This window comes from Ceratosolen solmsi, unplaced genomic scaffold (genome assembly GCF_000503995.2).
Source record: "Ceratosolen solmsi marchali unplaced genomic scaffold, CerSol_1.0 scaffold29, whole genome shotgun sequence".
Taxonomy (NCBI): domain Eukaryota; kingdom Metazoa; phylum Arthropoda; class Insecta; order Hymenoptera; family Agaonidae; genus Ceratosolen; species Ceratosolen solmsi.
In genome coordinates, this window is record NW_011948417.1 from 11,012,978 (window position 1) to 11,034,609 (window position 21,632).

The 21,632-nt window shown below is 22.9% G+C and overlaps 1 protein-coding gene across 1 annotated transcript in view; it reads left to right on the forward strand.

The window, feature by feature from the left end:
- The first annotated feature begins 14,402 nt into the window (after positions 1-14,402).
- Eph (Eph receptor tyrosine kinase) overlaps positions 14,403-21,632 on the forward strand; it is a 33,431-nt gene continuing 26,201 nt past the window's right edge. The window contains exon 1 of the mRNA XM_011496606.1: positions 14,403-14,761. Within this exon, the coding sequence (XP_011494908.1) occupies positions 14,665-14,761 (97 nt within the window). The 5' untranslated portion in view covers positions 14,403-14,664. The remainder of the gene's footprint in view (positions 14,762-21,632) is intronic.

A 21,632-nucleotide genomic window follows, 5' to 3' on the forward strand; every position in this document is an offset into this window, starting at 1 on the left:
TGAACAATAGTAAGGTATATTTCGTTATAAAATAAAATAAATATTGTTTATGAAATTTTTTTGTAAAAGCTTAATCGAAAACGATTAAATATTATTATTACATGAACTGATAGCGGAGTTTAAGGGAAATACTATTACCTACTTATTCTGTTTCTTCCTGCTCAAGTGTTACTGTATATATTTTCAATAGTCAAAAATTAAATGACTTGATTCGATTTCGAACCAAAACTTAAATAAATAAAATTATATATAAAAAAAAAATTTTCAAAAAGTATAGCGAAATTCAGTTAATTTATTAGAAATAAATAAAATATAAAATACCTATGAAGTCTTTTTTATAAAAAAAAAACATTTCTTTTATTTAATCTCTAAAATATGTGTATATGAAATTGTATCTATTTTATTCTTCAAAATTAAAATGAAGTATAATCTATGAGTAAGAGACTAATACTTGATGCATGTGTTTTCTTGATCAAAGATAAGAAAATCTTGAAAATTGTTTTGTTTATTTAGTTGATTAGTTTCATTTAGATAATTAATAATTCTTATTTATGAAAATAAAAAATAAAGCACATAATCTTGTTTATGAGAGTAGAAATCTTGAAAACTGTCGATGTATAAATATCGATGAATAATCATACGAATTTGCGTAACAAAATATCAGATATATATATAAAATAAAATTATAATTATATAATATTTAATATTGCATTAATTGCGCTCATCATAGATTATTTCTTAAACTTTATAATTGTGAAAATATAATTTTATACTAATTTTCAAAATTAAAAAATTCATACTTAATTTGCTTTATAATTTATAAATTATACATTTAAGTGCAGTTTTCACGAGTGCATGTTAATTTGATTAAATTTCTATATTATTATGCTATTATTAATATACCAGAAATTTTCAATTAAAAAGGCTACCTTAAAATGTTTCTAAATAAATATAAAAATAAATGGGTATCTGCTTATATAAATAAATATAATCGAAATATAACAAATATATATATATATATATATATATATATATATATAATAAACTAATTGGACAGACAATAAGAATCCGTATATACGTAAGGTGTATATTACTAGTTATATATTCAAATTAATTGGTTGGACAAATGAATACACTTCATTATGTAGTTTAACCCACATGAAAGTTTATTGATAAAATGAATAAAGAACCAGCAAAAGTGTATGAACCGATATGAGTAGAATTATATTTATAATTGAGCCTTTTTTGTGTACCAATATCATTAATTAATTTTTTTTATATGAAATACACTTTATATATTCCAACATATCTAAAACTTCCACTGGTTACTATTTACTCGTCTTTATTTTACTATAGTACAAATTCTCATTTTCAAATTTATGAGCTGAACTTCTCGCAATTATAACTATTTACAAATTTTTTAAAAAAAATAATAAATAAATTAATTGAAATATTGTTGAAATCACATTTCTTTATATTTTTAATTACAAGTTATTAGTTTCTGAACTACAAAACTATTAATTTACTGACACAAAACTCTGCTGTTTTAATACTAAAAACCGTATTTTAACTTTGCATTCATGATTTACATATTATGTGCATGTTAATGTTAATGTATGCGCACTTTCAATTCAGAAATCATTTTTCTAATAAAGAATAATTATGATTTTTGTAAACTAATGTATGCTTGTTTATATACTTATATAATGATTAATAAAGACAATAGGTACCAATATTTGATTTTAAAGTTCTAAACAGACTTATGAAAAATTTGAATACCTAAATCAAGTGATTATTAGTTAGCATGTAGATAGATATCGCGTAGTATAATTTCAGTCTTAAAACAATATTCTATGTATTAGGCTATATATAATAATACATTTTCGACTATTTACCTAAATGCAGCATTAAACACGTTATTAAACATTGGATGAGATTTACGTTCGTATGGATTTTAAAACATTTTAATTTCTAATAGCGAAGACGAAGTGGCATTATCGACATATATATTAAACCAAATAAAAAAAATTAGTGATTTACAATAGTATTGTTTATACTTAAATATTTAAATGTAAGATATAATGTAATGTTATGTATATTTTAAGAAATTTAAACATAATAGAATAAAAAATCAAAATATTATAAATAGTTAAAGATACACTTTAGGCATATACGTATATTTCAAAACGAATAATTTTAAAACCTCTATTGGAAAATTTATATTAAATACTCATATAAAAATATTACAGTAATTTCTGGTAATGTACATACTCCATTTAAGCGAAGAAAATGTAAAATACTGTAACGATCTTATTTAGTATAATATTTATTGATATTAAACGATTTATTGAAAAAAACTCGTTCAAGTCAGTATGAAAAAATTTTCAATTTTTTCATGTATAATTTGTCGATGTACAATATTTTAGCTATATATTATTTATATATAATTTAGTAGCAATTGAAACATGTATGAAAAACAATGGAAATAATTAATTGTGGTGAATTTTGTTCTAAATTTTAATAGAAAATACGTCATAACAAAAATAAAAAAATTTCTTATTTAATTTGTACATTAAAACTATAATGAGTATAAAAAAATTATACATTCAATTATAGAACACACTTCAAGTCATATTATATTATTATGCATCAGTATCAACTTTATACTTTATTTGAAATATTTATTTTTATTGAAAATATTTTGTCTTAGATGATTAATATAATGAAGTTCGAGCTAATATTAAGTTAATTTTTATTGATTATAATATTTATGGGTTGTAATATAATTTCTATACTTCTGAGAAGTTTTGATTATATCTTTCGTCAAGTGAATAAAATTGTGTGGTACTTAAGTAAATATTTGAATATTTAAAAATTTTCATTTTTTATGATTAGTGAATATTGACATTATATTACAGTTTGTTAGTTCGTGGAATGTAAAAGAAATATTTTCTGGAAGTTTTTTAGTACTGTTTTGGAAAATAGAAAAGTGCAATAGGTTTCTTTTTGAAAATTAGAAAATTGTTGTAAATAAGGTTATATATTGCAGTTTGAGAATTCAATCTAAAAATGAGACAAACTAAAAGATAAAATGAAATTATCTATATGTAAATCTACAGAGAATTAAAAAGTATTTTATCGAAAAAGTCAAAAGAATCATATATGGCTATAATAGCGTAATAATAAGACTGAATACACCTGAAGGCATCATCCGCCGCAAAAGCACTACACTGTACCATTGTAACATTGCCAGCATCACATACATTGGAATTCGACGACATGCAGGGGCGGACGACACGGTATTGGCTCAGACCGAAGAAGGGGAGAGAAATACCGGTTTTTACTTCCTTGGTCCTTTCCTTTCTCACCATTCTACTGCTGCTGCTTCATCTCTACAGTCGTCGTACACTGACCCATGAAAGCACTAAGTGGCTGAATTCCATTGTTTGCAACACCTCGCTTAAAAATTTAAAGACGACTCGATGACAAAGACAAGACAAAATTGACAATGATGGTAAAACAGCAAAGAATATTTCGAGTTTAAACACCGTTAACATATTGTATATTGAATATTATTTTAAAAATTTTCTTTCAATTTAAATATACATGGACACAAAGCTAATAGTTTAGAAATAGAAGGAAACAAGGGTTACTTATGGTGCAAAATGATTGACTCAAGTAAAAAGCAAGTAAGTTTTGCCAAAAGCTGTCGTATTCCGTAAATTTCAGCTGTAGACCAAAGACATATGGATAAAACATAATGCACCTTTGACAAACAGTTATCAAACAACTTTCTGTGCATTTATGAATTTTACAAATAGTGATATGAAAACTGAAATTTATTAGGCTACAACCTGCAAAATTTTAAATACTTTTAATCAATACTGATTTAAGTATTTTCAAACGCTACATACATTACTATAAGCGTAATATATAGTAAATTATTGTTTAACAATATAAATTTTAATGAAAATGAATTTGAAACTGTTTACAGTAAATTTTAATTTAAAAATATTTTTTCTATTAATAAATAACTTTATATTAAAATTTTATTTGTAAGTATTTTGTACGCTTAGCAAAGACAAAACAGGAATTATCGTATACATTGGTTAAGGAATTTTATCAATTATTTAAATTCTAGGTTCATAATTAATTACAATTAATTATACAAAGTTACACAATAAAAAAGTGGCGTGATACTTAAAATTTTATAGTTTTGAATACTCACATAATAGAAAATGTATTATTATACCAATGCCGACAAAAAGATGAAATAAATAAAGGTCGAAATATTGTATACATTTTGTTTAGATTCTGGTTTGGTAAATATAAAATTCTTAATAATCATGAACGAAATGAAATAAACATGCAAAATAATCATGCAAAACAAACTCATAAACAGAGTAATATATGAGATCAATGGAAGCGGTACAATAGAAATAAGCTAATTATACAATATTAGTGTTCTGAATATCGTATGTTGATGTGTTTTGCTATGAAAATTAGAATTTATTTCGATCTAATACATTAACTCTAGTAGCTAATAGTTGAAACCATTTCGTATTTTTAGTAAATGCAGCTCTGTATGAAATTATTTGTTATCATTTTTAATAGCATATTATTATTCTGTTGCATATTACTAAGAATCAAAAGAAATTTACTATGGTTTCATGCTTTTTACGCAGATAAGGAAGCAAATAAAGAAGCAGAGCTGTTATTCTTTCTTTTGTGTTTTTCTAGATTTTTGCTGTATTTAACTTTATTAACAGTGAAACAATTACAACGAAGCTTTATTTCTTATAAACAGTCGAACCAAATGGAGGAAGTATCAAATTTTGTAGTAATTATTTTTTTCTTATCATTTGGTTTTCTTTCTAGTTGTATTATCTTAAATACCTACATGATGTTTATCACAAAAATACTTTTGTTCACAATATTTTTTTTTTTGTTATATTTTCAACCTTTTTAATCTTAAGTTTTCTATGGAATTTGTAGTTCATTATAACGTTTAAAAGTTTTCAAAGATAAATAAAATTCTACAAAAATTACACGTAATTCAGGAACTCGAAAATTTCATATTTGTCCATTTGATTGATAGTTTAAACATTTTTTTAGATTTCATTCTCTTTTATATAAAATATTTTCATTTAATCTTATTTTATCAAATATTTAAATTCTAGGTTCATAATTAATTACAATTAATTATACAAAGTTACACAATAAAAAAGTGGCGTGATACTTAAAATAAAAAATAATTTAAATATTTTATAATTATAATATAAAAATAAATTAAATATTTGTAGAATTATAACATTTTATTTAATCATATAGCTATTTAATTAATTAATTAGCTTATTGTTCTTGGTTTTATATATTATTTGTATTACTATAGTACATACATATAGTGATTGAAAGATTTAATTAAAGTACATTAAAGATATGTAAAACACTATTTACAGTAAATAGATTTAAAAACTTAAATAATTAAGATATAATATCCGACGTATATTGAAAATAAACAATGAATAAAATTTTGATTATTCTGTTTTATCAATGTCCATGCTCACATCCATATTTCTTTTTTCAACATGTTTTTCTTTTTTTTCCTTTCCTTAAAATTAAAATGAAATTAATTTAAATAAATTCTAAATAGAAAATTGTACAATAATGAATTACTATGTAATAAATAATTTACTAGCAAAATGCTATGAAAGATGAGTCAGTCAATAAAAAATAAAAGAAGAAAATGAGAAATAAAAATAGTTAGTACACGTTTGTATTTTATTTGTAAAAAGATCAATCATTGGTCCATTAAATTTAAAAGTAAAATGGAATGGCTAGTAAATAAACTATAATCATCTATTTTTTAAGAATTTGATATTCAACTATCTTTCTCCTCTTTTTCCTACCTCATTTTCTAACTACTTTCCTACATCCTTTCTGGAAGTTTTTCTTTCTTTATTTTATATTATTCTTCAATACTTTAAGCATTACACAAGATTATTATAGAAAAATGATGATACAATTAATCCAATTTAATAATTTTACTCTTTCACTATATATAAATATAACAATTTGAATGAATAGAAAATACGAAATTTTATCAGTAAAAAAGAATTTGATATAGACACTGATAACCAATTATACCTTGTTTTTTGTATGTATAACGACACATAAAAAAAGCTCGACATTATCTGTCATAAAGAATAGTGCTTTTTATAATGATTATATTTTTATAATTTTTTATAATTGATTAAAATGCATCTTATAATCAATCCGAGGAAATCGATGATTTTACTTGATTTTTTATATTTTAAACATATATAAAACCAAGGCAAAAGCTGTTTTTAAATTTTCTATACCACCATCTCAAACTTATTAAACTATCAAAATTGAAAGCAATATTTTTTTTTCGTAGACGAATATTTAAAGATAACTTTAAATTAACACAATTGACTTCACACTTACCTTGTAAGCTTTGTATTAAAACATATTTCATTTATTCAGTATATTGCATGTAATATCTGTAGAAATAATTAAAACAAGTTTAAAATAAATTTAATTTTGCTGTTTTTTATTTATATTAAAATGTTTACACTCTCTTGTATCGTTCTAGCTATATCATCAATTATATATAATGTAGTCTTATAAATTAATATTAATTTATTTGAGAGCAATAAAGTTACTGTATATACTATATACATTATTTAATGAAAACATACGTAACTACATTTATATTTATTGAGACATTATCCGCAAAGCTTTGCAAAGGATCATTTCTGCGACACCGTATAAAACAGCTCATACCTCAAATGAAATCAGATCTTATCAATAATAATCAGAAATATAAATCAATGTTTTTAATAATAAAATCAATATAAACATCAATTATTAAAATACTGTTTTATAAAAAAGGTTTATTTTAATTTGGTCTGTTGGCAATTTTATTAATCATTCTGATTAATATTAACCTATATTTATAAAAAAATTGCAATAATAAAAAAGCATATTTCGCATGGAAGTTGTATGCCATTTCACTACTTTTTTGTATACATATGCTATGATATTGTATTTATCAAATATTTATCAAGCCATAATTTTTTATTTTCGCAATACGATAAATTGACACTGCATCTACTTTTCGAATATTTAATTACCTAATGCTAAAATATATAGATATATATTTATATTCAATATGCAGAAATATATAAGAAATCAAAATTTTGAAAGTATGTTCAAATAATGCACTTATGTGCTATTATTTAATTACGTAAGAAGATTATCACTATCTTTTTTATCGGATATTTATATAATATTTATTGTTGCAAAATCTACATAAAATGAATACCATGCAATTCATACCAATATTTTATAATGAAAAATCGTCGTTACTTTAAATAATACAATGTGAATTATTCATACAAAAATACTTAATTGTAACACGTACTGAATATAATGAAATATATTTTTCAATCTTTCTATAGTTGTATTTATTGATATTCTACATTTGCCATATATATTTATGATATTTATTTATTAACAATATATCTAATATTAATTTCACTTAAATAACAAAGATTAGGTGTTTGATTGTTTGCTAACGATATAGTCTTGAATTATATTTAAAATTAATGAATCAGAAAAAATGATTATTGTTATGTTTGTTAAGTACAAAACTCTAATCAAAACATGAATCATTTTCTTTGACATGACAGATTTTAATCAATAAATTTTGACAATATTGATCAAATTTTAAATTTGATAGATAAACAGAAGAATAAAACCTTAAGACAGTTTTCGCAATGCGTTTTCACACGTCAGTCATTTGGTCCACTGTGATATTCGTTATCATTAAATTATTTTTTATTCTACATATGCCATGAAAGGAACTATTCTCTTTAAAATTATAATTCATGATTAATTTTTAAGATTTTGAAAATCGTAACTGATATAGATTTTATAATTGTGATTTCAAAAAATTCTTGCTTACACAAATGATTAAATTATTATATAGTTAGTAGAGCAATGCATTTATCATAAACTTTTTATATAAATTTACCAATATCATTTATTTAAATACATTCTTTATAATAAGATTATTAGTTATTGATATTTATCTTTTTTTTAATTAATTTTAAAGCTTTCAATTTTCGTTATAATCTAATAGTAAACAATTTGAATTTATTACATTTTTTGCATGGATTATAGTTTTAATGAAGATTATTTAATTATTTTTATTGCAACTCACATATTCACACTTGTATTAAAATGCTATCCACTTAATATAATACAAAAAATGTTCCTAAAGTTTAATTCATTAGGGTAGTCGAGAATATTGTTATTATTGTTGGTATTTTTTTTTTGTTTTTTCAATTATATATTATAAAAATATAGGTTTAACATATTAATATGCTAATAGTTGTACGGTCAATCTTTTTAGAAAAATGTTTTCTGAATGATTCTTGCTTTATTTTATCAAATGTTATATATTTTTATTATTTTATAATTATGTAAAATATGTAAGCATCACAATGCTACTTGTCTTTAGATAAAAATTTTTTATTTAGAACAGAAAATTTCTCTTCATTTGAATTGTCAATATTTATATATAAATTAAATTCTAATTAAAAAAATTAATATAATATAAATAGAAAAAATAGAAAATGGAAAGAAGCAAGCGGTCAACAAAAACTCATTAAAACAACTAAATGAGAAGTAGTATACGAATGAATAGAAATATATGAATCAAGTAAATGTTTAAATTCATATTGAATTAAATGAAAATCTTTCACATAAAATCAAAATCATTTAAACATTTATACTTTATTTATCGCCTTTTGCCCCTAATGTAAAATAATCAGCTAGATTTCTTTAATTTATGGTGTACCTTGTTTTGTTTTTGGCAATTCCATTTATGAAGGTTGTATTTAAATATCAATCTTGATATGCTCCACATTGACACCAAAGGAAATATTATAAACTAAATTTTCAAATAATAATATATATTGGAGATAATGATGTATTATAAGATCACATATTAATTTATAGTTACCTCGAATTTACAATGTTTGGCTGATGTCCATCTTGTTTTTTTAATAAATTTTACTTTTATGTTTATGTGAAATCCTTATCTCTTTAATATTAATCTACGTAAATAATTGTTCTCGATGCTCTTGCACGGCACTTTAACGGGCACAAAAACTGTTTTCCTATCGAGATTGTTATAACACCATATTACAGAAATAAAAATGTTTTTAAACAGGCCGTAAATTTAAACGTACCTCTGTTATCAACATATCTAATAAAAAAAATTATATTTAATTTACTATACTATAAAATAAAAATTTTCTTTTAATATTTTTCCTTTTTGTTCTTATATAATATACTAGTTAGTTTATTGTATACCACCGTAGTATATATAATTACATTATTATTATTTTTGTTCTCGGTTTGATAAAATTCAATTGCATTTTGTGATAGACAAACTATTTTCGTATTTATCTACTCATTTACATATGGTAATTATAAATAAATCTTTTTAACAACAAATAAGATAGCATTGTGTATATACATACGCTATCTTGAAACAACAGTAAATTCTTAATCCTTTCAAACTACCGAGAGAAGCCTTTACTAATTTAATTAAGGCATCTAGATAATTAGAAATTTTATGAACATATAACGGAATCTTACAAAATGAAAGTGTAACTTTGTAACTATTTTAAAATTACTTGGATCATTTTTTTATATTTTCAGTATTGATAGGTATCTGAACAATACCCCTTTTTCACTATCAAGTGGGTACTATTTTCAACAGTGTTTTGAACGATTTCATTATTTTGATTTTCACACTAGTGCAAGAATTTAAGTGAATGTTTGTAGTATTTGCAATTATTGTTTAATGTAATTTATTTTAAAATAAATGAAAGCATAAGGTTATTTTGAAAAAACTATTTTATGGATTATCTAGAGCAGTCTAAGAAATTTTTAATACTTATTGAGAAGAAAGGTCTCCATGAGAAAAAACTCGAGATTGCATGCGCACGATCAGAAAAAGTCTTTCAACGAAAAAATTCAGAGAACTATTAATTATTAATATCATTCTATTAATTCTGTTAATTCTGAAGCTGTTCGTATTCACCATAAATCTAGTCCCGCGGTATCAAGATTGTATCATTATATATGAGAGCACCCTTTTGTCCTTCAGAGTTTTTACTCGATTATCTGTTTTCTTTATTTTTGTTCATTTTCATTTATCAATACTGTTATCCATTCTACACGAGGTCCTCTATTAATGATGCAATATGCTCTTTGTCCTTCGTTGCTACACTCAGGCTGAAAAGTAAACATACGTGATGCGAGTAGCTTCATTTTCAACTTCTACATGTGCAACTCTTCTATTTAACTGATCTTAAAAAGTTTTTTATATCAGTCATTTATTATTCGCTTATATTTACTAAGATTTATCATGATATAATCTTTATTGAAATTACTTTATACAACCAAAAATTAATTAAACAAATATTTGATTAAAAAATATTTGATTTTATTTGAATATTTTTAAAACATTTATAAATCTAATCATCTCTTTTAAGTGATTAATTTAATAGTAATTTAGGCATTTTATGTAACTAATGAAAGATATGCATACGTATTATATATAAACTAATTGGAAATTTTCGATGAAAATAATTGATTTTTGATGACTGTGTAAACTTAATGGTAGTATCGACATCGAATCAACATAATTTATAAATAACAATATATTCTAAGAAATATAGAGACAAAATTAGAAATTTTTTTAACATAATTCAGTATATAGTGAAAAAATAAACAAGAAATAGGTAAAGATATAAAATAATAAAATAAAATATAAAAGTAGAAACATGTATAGAATTACAAAAAACGTACAAAGAGCTAAGTTATGCATACGAAAAAGGCTAGATTCTGTACGTAATTGTCTAATATCATGTCAATACTATAATCAATAATTTTTACATTATCACCATAGGATTTTTGTTTATTTGTTAATTTATCATATAATTATGATACCTAATATAGATCAATCTAATCGTTAGAACAAAAATAAAAGATTTATTATATTTAATATTTAATTTATAATAAATTATTATATATTACTATAAAGAAATATTTTGCAAAACAAATTATTTTAAGCATATAAAGACCATTAAAAATTAATCGGCGTATAAAATAATATTATAGAATTAAATATTTTGTCTAAACATCTGTAACGTTTTATGCATTCAAATATGTATTAAAGTTTTATAAATAAACAAAAACAAGATTCCACATATCTTGCCCTGAAAATTATGAATTTTTTACATCCATGCCCATACGTAAAATATTAAAATCAAACTTGTGTTTTATTATATTTATGTAGAGTTCTGTGACAAAATTTATCATCGATATTATAATTTAGATTTTTCTGAATATAGTTATTAATAATACATATACATCAAAATTTTTTATTATTATAGAATATTATTTCTTAATATATATACATTATTCGAACTAAAATTTTCAAACAATGAAAGTGTAAACCCATTTTTCGGCCTATAAACATAGTTATATGTAACAAATCTATTCATGTTCATAACATTTTATTATACAAAAATAGAATGGCAAAGATAAAATAATTATGAAATTTTCAATTATGAAATTATTCGACTATTATTCGAATATTATATTATGCAATATATATTATACAACATATTTACTATAAATAAATCCATTTTTAATAATATCTAATATTAGATAAATTATAAATTAATTTCATTATTTTTATTCAATGATAGATATATTCATATTCATACTTACATCGAAACACAATTTTTTAATTATAAAAATTAAGTTACGAAAAAAAAAATAATAAACTTAATTTTAACACAATATTGAAAATTAAGTATTTTCTTAATATAGTGTATATCATAATATTAAACTTCCATCAGGATATAGTCTGTCTATATATATATTTATAATCCATATATACAGTCCAAACAGTAATATATAATTCACTTTCATAAATGTTATGTATGTTTGTTAATATTCTGAATCACTGTTCATTTACTGCTTTATCTATAAATATGTACATATCATTTGGTTAATCTTTTTTAATTAAATTTGTTAATATTTAGAGATACTTGAATTAAAAACTCAAATTTTAAATTTCAAAATTTTGTTAACAACTAACATCACAAATTTTAGATTTGATTAAAAAATTTTCAATTATCATATTAGTACTTCAACTGCAATGAATCAGAACTAGTGAATGCTAATATTGTAATTTTAACAATTAAATTATTTCAAGATTTTGAATACATAACTTGTATATAACAATTCATTATAACGATTATACACTAACTATAATTGAATATTCTATAAACATAAATTTGAAGAGAACTGTAAATATTGCTACATGTACACATAGAAAATCAAAGAATATAGTATTGTTTTTTATATATTAAAATAATCTTTTAAAGAATTTTTGGAAATTACTTTTCACGTCGATGTTTAAAATAAAATTATATATTTATATTATATTATTATATTTATATAATGGTTATACATTCTAATTTTTATTAAATTTTGTCTAAATCTTCTATTATTGTAATCAATGCCTTTTACATAATATTTATTTGTATTTATTCTATTTATTCTATTTATTTATTGTAAATTATGTAGAAATTCATTATCATTGTTAGTAAATTTATTTAACCATATAATATTTTTAAGTTTTATATATTTGAAAAATCATGATAATATTGATAGTAATTCTGTTACTAACAATTTTTAGTAATAGTAATGATGGATAAGAATGATATTAACAATTGTAATTTTATGAAAGTTAATAATAAAAGGTTATTTTTACTGTTAATAGCTTACTTAAATTCAACAGTATTTTAACTTCTTAAACTTTTACTTGAATTATTCAATTAAAAATTTTAAATATGTATTTAAAATCAACATTTAATGTGACTCATCATCAAAAATGTTTATTAAAAAGTTGAATAAAAATTTGATATTATATTCAAATAATTGTGGCAGAAATTAGTCATAAAAGATTTTGGTTGTATATGTTATCTAAAATATGTTAACTATTGCAAAAAATTTATATTAAATTTATTTGCAAATTTGGGGATACAATATTCTAATTATTATCCGTAATGAAGATACTTACTGAAGTAAGTGAATGTTAATTTTTTCTTATTTAATAATTAATAAGAATAAAATTAAAATAATATATGTAAATATTTATATATTGAAACATTGTTAAATAATAATATTATGCAATATAATAAATTTATAATGAAATGTAGTACTTCTGTTGCATATTATAGTACAGTACACATTTACATTATTTATGTATATAGATATAGCAGTTACGCTATGTTAATTTACCAGTCACTCAAATAGTGTCAATGTGACGAAGTGTAGTTGATTAACATAAAAGTCTTTAGATTTACAAGAGTTAATCACTATAACAGTTTTTTTATTCTGGGTTTGGTGAAAGAACCAATTATAATTGGTTGGCAGCAAAAAATACAGTTATATATCATGTATTATTACTATATATTTTATATATACTAATAATGTTTATCTCATTTTGAAAATATTTAAATCTATTAAAGTATTTAAACAATTCAATTTTGATAGTTAAGCTATATGATTATTGTAAATTAATGTGCATTAGTATTTAATATTCCATTAATTGCAGAAATTATGTTCATAATACGGATATACCTATATTTTTTTTAGAACACAATAGATAATTTATTTTGTCGATATTAAAGGATTGAATACTTAATTACATATTTTCGTTTACTATAAGTACAAAATTAATTCTATAAAATATATCGTATTTATTTTAATTTTAATTAAAATTTATTAAATTTTCTACAAATTTTTTTATCTATTTAAAAAAAAAATTATTAGTTTAGTAGACTAAGAAAATATATAAAGTAAAGTATTTAAAAAAACTTCTATATTTAATCAAATATTATATATTTGGGAAAAAAGTAAAACTAGTATTTTAAACAATATTAAAATAATTTATGAAATTATTTATTATCCATTGTTATATATTATAACTATATATTATATTTATTATAAGTGTTCAGTGGACAAACTACAAAATAAAAACCTTAATGTAATATTAATTTATTTTATTAAATTTACGTCAGATAAAATAAAGTTATTGTTCTAATGTTATAATATAGAAAAAGATATAATTCATAAAATTAGTAATATTTGTGTATAAATTCTCGATAGTTTGAAAAATACCCAATCAGTATAAATATACTAAAAAATTAAAAATAATATTGCATTCATTATCAAATAGATTTTTAATATTTATTTAATTTATTTTATTTTATTGTAGTTCATCATAGTCTCGGAGGAACAAGTTAAACTGGCTAATACGTTGAGAGCAACGATATCGGGGACTGTGACGATACGGTTGACGAAATTGGGCCTCGGGCATTGTAAGGAATTTCCTTTGACAATGTTCTTATCAATGTGTTACTACCACTGACACTAAAAGTATCCCAGGGATGAATTGGCAAAAGTGTTAGACACCTATTACGGAGAGAAGACAGCTCTACGTCCCCCTGTTACAGATACCAACAGCCGCCGGCCCTCGTGACCATGGTGGAATCAGGGGCTTCCGCTGCCTTCCTCCATATACTGCTATATGCTCTGCTCTCATTACTGTTGAGCCCCGGGGATACCGAAGCCGACCAAGGTAATATATCATAATTTTATTTCTTTTTCAAGGCTTGCCTTTAAACTTACTTATGTTACCTCATATTCACCTTCAATTCTCGTGAAATATTCGCCTCTTAATTGATTAATCAAATTATACGATGCTTTTTTCAACCTTTTCGTACAACATTTCATGATTAATAATTTTACTTTTAAGAATATGTAACACAAAATAAACGAATTATGTAATTTAATTATTACAGTTTGGTTGTTGCGTCTTGGTGTTAGTTAAGATATTGAATTAATAAATATCCAAACAAATAGATGATACTATTGTAAAATTTGTACCTTAATACTTTATATCATTGGTGATTTCATAAACTTTGTCATTTATATTATGCCCCTTTGGAATTGATTGAAATTTAAAGAATCGGATTCAAGTAAAGTACCACGAATTTTAAATGTGTAATTGTTTTTAATGAAAACGTGAAAATTCATAACAAATAAAAAAGTTATTTTTTATAGTCCGTAATACCAATGTATCAACATTTCTATTTTCATTCACCCTATGCCTAAGACTTCCTACAAAGTACATCGATAAACTTTGTAAACTAATCTCGCTATTCTTATATAATACGTTCACATTTTTTATTTGCACGATATGATAATACTTCGGAATTCAAATAAATTCTCTGTGATGAGTCAGAAGCAAGATGAATACACAAATATCGTGGATGTTAAGTAACACTGTAGGTCATATGTACTTGATATGTGATATTAAATTGACGTCTTTGTTTACATTCTGTGATGCTTCATGCATGTTATAACTATTGACTACTTTTTATGATAAAAAATTCACTTTCTATAGTAAAAATAAGATTTGTACAATTTCCTATTAAATAATATAAATTAATAATGCACTTTAGACACAATTTATTTTTGAAAAAAAATAGCAATTGCTTTTTAATTTTATCACATGAATAGAGTTTTAAGGAGATAAAGTGGTTTCATGATTTTAATAAAGAAACAAAAATTTGTCAATACCACAGTAAAGTTGCATAAATACTTTATCTGTATACATACACATTAAACAGCAACTATTGCTAAGTAACTGTAAAATTTGGTTTGAACCCAAAATTTATTTGCAATAAACAGTTTACATTGTTCATTTTTATTTACAGTATTATTTATATATTTACAATACTATTATTTACAGTGATCAATAGTTACAAAAATATTTGTATTATTAATTTGGATACATTTTTTTCCCGAGTTTAAGTTATATAATTTAATTATGGTTGTTTGATATTAATTTACTAAAAACGACATACTTTCTTGCTTGATAATTGTATATTTATAGTTTATAAAGTTTATTCGAATAAATTGTATAAAAAAACTAAGTTATAGTATAACAAAAAACATTTTAACATTCAGATAATCAGTACGCTTAAATAAATGGAAATAAATAATTCCTTGAGTAAGATTCTTGTTCAATACATTCATTTATAGAATGTTATATTTTCGATTCATTTAATGCAAAAACTCTTCAGATATTTTATATTATGTAATTTTTATGAATTGATTGTACTAGAAATATTTAGAAACTATTAATTATAGTTACATAAAATTAAAAAGCAATAATCATTTTCATTTTCTAAAGTTATTAACACAAAACTCCATATTGGCAGAAAATTGAATAATCTCTTTATTTCATATTTAGACAAATAGGTATATAATATATTTAAATCATTAAAAATATGAATAAAAGATAGGCTCAATTAAAAATGGAAATATTAATTTAATCTAATCAACGAGCAATATAAATTAATTTCTAGCCTATAATATTTATGAAAGAACTTTTTCATATTATCATAATATTTCTATATTTAAGTTAACAAGTAAACTTTTATTATTAGGAAAAAAATGAATTTTTAAAAATAATTATGAGAAAAGAAATTTTTTATAACTTTAATTGGAATATCCGCATGATATTTATTTTTTAAAATATTTATTTGAAATTATTGGGATTTTAACATACTGCAAATCTTTATCTATTAACTTAAAGTGGTCAAATCCTAATAACTTAAATTACGTAAGATTTTTTTATCTATCATTATAACTTCTATGAATAATGAACTCGAACATTTTTATGAAAAACATTTTTTTATCTTCTAGAGTTATTATTAAAAACAAAAAATAATACTTAAATGGTAGTTTAAGCTATTAATAAAATATAAAATCTTTTTTATAGATAAGAATTATTACCAAATTTTTTATATAATTTCAATTATTAGGCATCAATTGACAGCGCACATCATTAAATGTTGTAAAAAAACTGAAAAATAACAAATGTTTGAAAACTACTGCTAAATTTAGAAATCAAGCGATTGTTATTTAATTCAACTACATATTAGTATATCTGCACTCAACTTTATTGAAAAATTTTTCGGATAAATCCGATCTGTTTATCTCATACTTCTCTGTATCACTTGCTTTTAATGCTTCTATGACTTTACCATGTTGCGGATAGTTACGCCATTTATTTATTTGCACTATATCTTATTATACAATGCATACAATATAACTTACAAAAAACTTTCCAATCCTCCTAAATAAGAATGTTAAATAATTACATTTTTTGCTGTTTTTATCGCATTTTTCTGTACTGTACACTATCTAAAAATCTTTTTTTCAACAGAGAAAAACACAGTAATTTGCTTTTCAAAATCTAATGGTGGTCATTGTAATACCTTTACTATCTTTGTTGAGATGTCCTTAACAATATCGTTTTAGCCTTTACTTGCAATTATAGTTCTATTGGAGTTTCGGACGTAATATAAAATATCAGTCTAAAGCCTTCATGTTCGGTCACAGATGGCGTTCTAGAAAGGGCTCATGAGTTTGGAAAACCCGACAGGGACGATGTTTGTTCGTTTTTCTCGTTTGCGCTTCAAACTGATCAGCTATATCGGCAAATGCTGCCGAGAAACAACAGATACGGCAACACTGCAAGAATGCTTGAGCGACCACCGTCGTCGACGCCACTGTGTCACATACCTTAAACCACGGCGGTCCCTGACTCAATCTAAGTTCCGCTTACCTGCGCCCGTATAAGAGCATTCCATTCTGTTGAGGCAAGGACGTACTTCTTCGTTTCTCTTAATCATAAAGTTGAATCGCCTTGGATGTCATATATATGGAACGGCATTCTTAAAGCTTAAATGTGTAAGCGTGTCATCTGTCAGGATACAACTGCCTATAAGGGATATGAATGTGAAAAAGTAAATGAGAAATTTGTCGAATGAACAAATGTAGATCAAAAATAAAGTTTTGGGTTTTTTTCTCTTATTTAATTTCACTTAATATTTTCGACTACATCTACTTTGAATTTAATGTTTAGTTAATTTTGTTTATGTGACTTAGGGAAATTACTTTATTTAAATAAGTTGAATTGCATCATCAATTTATAAATTCTGTAAATACTAATGTCTAAAATAACAAAAACCTGTAATTGAACACAAAACTAGTTCAATTTTTGCTTTTTGGACTAATTTTATTTATGTGGAATAAATAAAATCAAAGAATAAAAGTGGTAAGAGAAGTATTCAATTCAATTTAAGTTTAAGTAATTAAATTTAAACACTTTCTCTAATTTTAGAAACACTTGCTTAAACACGAATTTCACATAAATACTAATGAACATTGGTTATAGTTAAAAATGAATGCTTAATTATATAATTAAATTATATCAATTCTTTTTATATGGTTTCTTTTGGGGTGGCTTTGGGATAGCAGGTCAATCACTATGACTATAAAAATGAACAAGTGCATCGTCTGCAACGATACTATGAGATATTTTGTGGAATACTATGACGTCATACGAAATACTTTTAATAAATAATAATTGTGTATATAAGAAAATATGAATAGTTTATAAATCATCATTAAGCTGATGTTCATTTTAAAATAAAAATAGTAGTAGTAGTAACGCATGGCCCAAAACCTATAGTTGATTCTTATTAAAAAATTGGTAAATATAAATCAATGATATAAGAAAATAAGTAAATTAAAATGCAATAATCACGTAGCTTTATCAAAATGTGCTTAATATAAAAATATTCATAAATATGTAGTCAGTTCAGAAATATATAAACAGAATATATATACGCGAATTTAACAGTAATTTCTATTTCTCTTGTTATGCTCCGTACATACAACTTTTGTATTTAAATCTCCCTACATTCTCAATTTAGTTAATGAAATGATAGTTGTAGTAATCAAATTTGCATGCCACTGCAAGTAACGCTTACTTTTACTTTTCCTAATTCTAAATAAACCTGACCATACAGTGCTCTCCAATCAATAATGCAATAAAATCTAGAAATAATTTATATTGCATTAATTGTATATTTTATACATAATTATATTTCATAAATCAAATATCTTAATGGTACAAATATTTCTGTTATAATATATTTTTTTGTTTCGTATGGTATTCCATGACGTAAAGAATCTAGCAAAGATATTTTCAATCATTAACCACCATTATTTTTTTTTCATTACACAAGGAAGTAGCAACAATTCAAGAACCTTTAGAAAACCTTTAATTATTATAGAAATGCTCTGAATTGGATGTAGTTTGAAACAATAGTTTTATATAATACAAAATATTTTAATACATATTATTTTATTATAACTAATTTCTCTTTTTGTATACATTTTTATATTATCAGCATTTTAATTTATTATATTCTACATATTTGTAATAATATATTCATTTTTTAATTTACATTTGTTAATATTATAAAACATTATTATTGTTATAGAAAAATTATGTTTATACAAATTATGTTCTAATCGCAAAGTATGTTTTGTTAACACCAAATTGTTTACTAAGTTTTTTTATGTTTATCAGATTTATCAATAAACTTTACACTGCCTATTTGTAACTTTGCAAAAATATTAATAAAATAATTATGGTTTCAATCTCTTTAAGTTTGAAATCTTTTTGCTCATTTTATTGAACTTTCTAAAGCAACATTATCGACAAATTATTAGGTTGCAAGTACATTGCATTCTCGTATCGAGAGGTCAGCGGTATCTTCTGTGTAGCTCTCGCAACTTTTAACTTTATCGCGTTCGATGTGTTGATAACACGTTTTTTTCTCTGATCTTGCAATGTATGTTAATTTTAATATCTGTTTAAACTTTTAACACTGTTTAATTCTAATTAAACAGTAGTATTTCTAATATTTTATTAAAAGTATTGAAGTTATTGAAAGACTTTATAACTAAAAAATATTATGTTTAAAACCTAAGTATATCTTAGCTATACATTCTAGCCTTAATCTTCTGTTATTAAATATTATCAATAGAATGATTATTAATAAAAATATTACACTATTTAAAGAAAATAAAATATTTAATGAATAATTATTATCGTTATTCTTGCAAATATAAATTTTTATTATTTATTTATTCAAACAAACATAATAAAATTCATTGTTACAAATTTTGGAGTTTATATGCAAATAAAAATTGTTTAATGGTATGTATATTTAAATTTGAAAAAAGGGTATTGAATATTTAAATTGGGGAAGATTTATCATTTATCTTTATTTTTTATTTGTTTTATACAAAACAAAAAGGATAACACATAGATTATAAATATTTTATACATAATCATCGTTACATTAATACGTGTTATAAAAGTATACAAAGTTATAAGACGTGAAATAATTCTATTAATCAACAACGTAGACGCGTATTGGAATTTACGGCCATAATAAGCTAGAATCTGGTATATTCAATTAAATAAAAAAGGTCGATGTAATAATTAAAATGTCATCCATACACAAATGTGAAAAAGTTACCCAGAACAAATATATTTTGATAGTGTTATAAAATATTTTTGTCTGAAACTCATTTGATTCCAACTACTACACAGTGTTATCGAAGATTAAAAATGTTTCCACATTAAAATTTTTGAAGCTGCTTAGTTTTCGAATTATGTCGGACAGTTCATTGATTGTTACGTACTTTTGCCAAGAATTCTTGGGTGCAAGCAATGTCTCCTGTGTTAGACAAGTTAGATATTGAATTCTAAGCTATTCGTTTATTTTCTTTGCTTACCTTCTATTATATATGATCATTACAATCATAAAAAGAAGAAATTTTTGCGAGATTTCTCTTATTTTCTATTCTTTCATTTTCGCTCATTATGGTGGATGAGGCAGGGATAACATTTATATATATTAATGTTAAGTGCGGTTTCTTTATGAGATATATTATATAAAGATACATAAGAATAAAAGATAGAAACCAAAGCAGATGCAATGATACATACAATGTATTAAAAAATTGTGCCACTATAAATATACTTTTATAAGTAAAGTTTAATATAGTATAAATACAGTTTAATAAGATAAGTTATTACTTATAGTTAATTATATATATATATATATATATATATATATATATATCAAGAGAGAAATAGAAAGAGAACACATTTAATATAAATTTGTGTACAATTAGCTCAAAATTATAACATTGTAATGTGATGTAATGTATTTCATTTATATGTTAATAGTTGACATTTAATTTTCCTATATTTATTATTTCGCTATCTTGTAAATAAATGGAATCCTAAACACATTGACTCGATTAAAGCAAAAGTAGAACCGGTCTATATAGAAGAGTGAATAGAAGTCTGTACAGAAGAGAAGATACAAGATATTTTTATGTAAAAATAAACTGAATTCGGCATTCAAATGATTCCTATTAATTATTCGCCTAATTTACAATCGGTAAGAGTAGCTGGATATCTTGAACGTCCGACAAATTTTTAAAATAAATTCCATTATAAACTGCATTCGGATGTAGTATAATTTATGCGCAAGGGACATTATGGA